Source organism: Acanthisitta chloris, unplaced genomic scaffold (genome assembly GCF_000695815.1).
Source record: "Acanthisitta chloris isolate BGI_N310 unplaced genomic scaffold, ASM69581v1 scaffold26082, whole genome shotgun sequence".
Lineage (NCBI taxonomy): Eukaryota > Metazoa > Chordata > Aves > Passeriformes > Acanthisittidae > Acanthisitta > Acanthisitta chloris.
In genome coordinates, this window is record NW_008660250.1 from 5,306 (window position 1) to 9,007 (window position 3,702).

The 3,702-nt window shown below is 58.3% G+C and overlaps 1 protein-coding gene across 1 annotated transcript in view; it reads right to left on the reverse strand.

The window, feature by feature from the left end:
- Positions 1-3,407, reverse strand: part of TMEM150A (transmembrane protein 150A) — a gene marked incomplete at both ends in the record, with an annotated part of 6,907 nt that extends 3,500 nt beyond the window's left edge. Inside the window, 3 exons of the mRNA XM_009069761.1 lie at positions 49-77; positions 2,231-2,278; positions 3,374-3,407. Of these exons, the coding sequence (XP_009068009.1) occupies positions 49-77; positions 2,231-2,278; positions 3,374-3,407 (111 nt within the window). The remainder of the gene's footprint in view (positions 1-48; positions 78-2,230; positions 2,279-3,373) is intronic.
- Positions 3,408-3,702: the final 295 nt, after the last annotated feature.

Sequence of the window (3,702 nt, forward strand, 5' to 3'; positions counted from 1 at the left end):
CTCACCGGACGAGGGGGTGGTGGCCCAGCGTGCAGCGGGGGCGGGGGCCATCCATGTCGCATGACTGGTTGTAATTCCTGCCGGGAGCAAAGGGACAGGGTAGGAGAGTCGAGATGCTGTCTGGGACCCTCCTGTCTCCTGCCCACAGGCCCTTCAAGGGGCAGCAAAGCTGCTCCCCAATGAGCTCCTCCAGGGAGTGATCTGCCCAACAAGGTCTTCTGGTGGCATCACACTTGGGTTTCCACAGCCTGTGCCCTGCCTGCTGGCTCTGCTGCCCACCTGGAGCCCCTGCCTGCGAGGGAGAGGCCATGGTGGGGCAGAGGGCTGCACGCCCTGCTGGGTGCAAGTGCTGCGTTGCTGGGCTCAGGGGGTTCTGGCAGCCCCACACCTGGGGGCAGGAGTGAGAGCAGCCACCAACAGCTCCACGTTTACAGGGGATGAGTGGGAATGCTGAACTGCATGGGAAATGGCCCCCACGGCCACAACGGCCCCCAGCGCAGTGCCACCATACCTGGGAGGAAGGGAAGGAAGGAGGAAGCTCCCCAAGGAGCTGGGAAGTGCTGCTTGAGGGAGGATATGACCAGAGCAAGCCCCCAGGCTGCCCTTGGAGCTGGGTACACCAGCAGGGCATCCTGCTGGGCTGGGGCAGGCAGCGCTCTGCTGCCCACAACCACTGCAGATTTCTGGGGGTGTCTCCTGCATCCACGACCCCACGAGCCTGAGGACCCCAAGCTCTTATCACGCGAGACACCTTCCTGCCTCACAGCTGCTGCCTGCAAACCTTAAGGCACCCCACGGGAATATATACCCCATCACCCTCATGGCTCTCCCAGGAGCTGGCACACACTTGCAATTGGTTTTTGGGTGGCCCTTTGCAGCAGCATCACCCAGGCATTCAGCACCTCTGCCCGGCATGGCTGAGTGGGACAGGACCCCCTCCTCACACCACGGGCAGGGAGCCCAAAGTCCTGTGCCCCAAAGGGCACCTTCAGACACCCCCTGCCCCACGGCAGGGATGGGAGCTGTGGGGTTCCAGTACTGCCCTGCCCCTGGCCCAGGCTGACCATCCACCACCTCTGGCCACGCAGCAAGCACACGGTTAAAAAAGCGTTTTGGAAAGGGACCGGCTGGGCTCTGATGTTTTTTCAGTCTCCTCAGTTTACTGGTGGCTTTGTTTTCCAACCACTAGACGCAGGCGAGGCATGGAGCCCCACGGTCTCCTCAAAGGCTGCTCTTGGGGCCGTGTTTGGTTTGGGAGGGTGTTTTTTGTTATTATTTTGTTTCAAGCGAGCAGCCCGAGGCCGGGGAGCATTATTCATCATTAAGGGCTGGCTGTGCAGCGCAGACACACGCATTCTTCCCAGGGCAGAATCAGCCATCAGGCAGGAAATGGCAGCAGGATTTTTTTTTCCCCTTCTTCAAACACTCCAGCAAGAATTAAACTAACATGAATCTTTCTGGGCAGATTTTTAAGGTGACACAACAAGCCAAAAACCCTGCAGAAGAAGTTGCCAAGAGACCAAACAGTTGGGTTTTTTCTCCAGCCCTAGTCTCTTCTGTGCCTCATCCCCTATCTGGGGGTGCTGCAGGCAGCTCTGCCCATGGGGTGTCCAGGCACTGCAGGGCCGTCCCATCCCCCCTGGCACTGCCAGATTTAGCCGCAAGCAAGCAAGTCGCAACCTTTTCCATGGAGACACACAGCCCTCTGTAATTCCCAGACCACTTATTTTCATACTTTCTCCATGCTGTGTTTTTTCAATGGCCTCCTTCTCCCTGCCTGGTTTGCTGCTGGGCTGGATTGTTCACTGGAGCAGCTGTAACCACAAGCTAGCCTGGGGCAGGAGAGGAAGGGCAGCCCAACCCCAACAGCAGCTAGTCCCCAAGCAGTTCTGCTCCCAAAAGCCACTTGTAGACTAGATAGGAGGTGCATGTCCCGGGGCATTTGTGCCCCATCACTGTCACCACCACGTCTGCTGGGGGAGAAGGTGGCTCTGATCTCCTTTAATGCTCCCACGTATCCTGTCATCTCCAGTCCCCTCCTAGGGACAGCCTGAGCCCCAAACCCCCTTTCAGCACAGTGATGGTACAGGGGGAGCCTCAGCTACCCAGTGTTCTGGCACAGCATGGCACTGTTCAAGACAGACAGGTCTGCAAGAGGACCCTGCACTATGAGGTCTTTAACTGAGACAGTCCATGCCAAAGAGCCCCTGTGCCTCCCCCCAGGCCTTACCAGTTGTGGACAGGGCAGATGTGGTTGTTGGAGAGTGCCATGGCATACCTGAGAGAGAGACAACAACAGGGTTACAGCAGCCACCCACCTCCCTGCATCCCTGCTAGCACCCAGAACAGGCACAGGGACCAGCCACTGGAGCAGAGGACACAAGCCATCACTGTTTGCCAGGGATCAGCACTCACCCTGTGGCACCCCCCAGCTGTACAAAGCAGGAAAAAGAAAAGCAAGTGCATGAGCCAGGCCCATGCTCTGGGGAGCTCCCACTGCCAAGCCCAGGTCCCCCTGCTTTGTACCCTCATCCCTGCTGAGAACTGCCTCCTGCTCCAGTTCAGTGCAGCTGCTTCTGTGGGGCCTCCTCCTCATTGTGCTGCTGCGCTCCTCGGGCTCTGGGGAACCCGACCCTGGCATCAGGGCACTCCAACAGCCTAGAGCTGTGCCAGCCGTCCCCGATGGCGCTGGGCTCTGCCATGCTTCCCCTGGCCCCTGGCTGACGAGCATCCGGAGCTAAAAGAAGTCTGGAAAAGTAGCTGGTGTGCTGGCAGGGCATTTTGGGCAGAGCAGCTCCATCAAGCACTTCACTGTGAAGTCACCCCTGCATCTCAGTCAGTGTAACAAGGGGCTCATGACATGCATCCTGCTCCGCTCCAGAGGGATCTCAGCCCTCTGGCTCCTCCAGCCACAGAAGATCCCTCCTGCCCAGCAGCCACAGGTACTGTGCTGTTCAAATCGCTGCTGGCCATAAACAGCTCAGGTTAAAAATAGGCCCCAACACCAGTAAGAAAACCTGGTTGGTCTGACTTGGCCACAAAACAGCTGGATTGCAAAAAGGATGATCCCAGGAGAGAGGCAGCAGTGCAAAGAGCAGGCCAGCTGGGGGGAACCGAGGGGCAGCACTCCCAGCAGACCCCTTACCCAGCCATCTCCCAGCACAGGTCTCCCTGCAAGCACCCCATCCCCGTCCCAGATCTCTGCAGCCTCCTGGGAGGGGGCAAGAAGCCAAGAGAGGCACAAACAGCACTGCCCTCTGCCAGTGGGATGTATCCCTGCCTGCCCAGTCCCCTTTCATGGCTCTGCATTCTAGGCACGGCTGGTGGACCCCTGTGTGGGCCATACGCTCCACAAGCAACTGCCTGGCCTCACCCTGCCACTGCACTCGTGAGGGACACAGCATACCCTGGGGGGATAGAGGACATGTCTGATGGCAGAAAACGGGTCTGAGACTTCCCTCCCAGGGCAGCTCTGGCAATAAGGATCATAAACATCCAACTCCTACCTGTGCTACTCTGGGCTGGAGAGGCATCTGCTCCCCAGGGCCACTCATGGGAGACAGTCAATGCTTCACAAGGTGTCCAAAGGAAAAATCTGGAGCATAAGTTCCTTGGACCAGGGTCAGCATTCAGCTTTGTTGTGAAGGAAGACAGGGAATACCACAGGAGGAAGCTCTTGGAGGGACATGCATAGTATGGAGT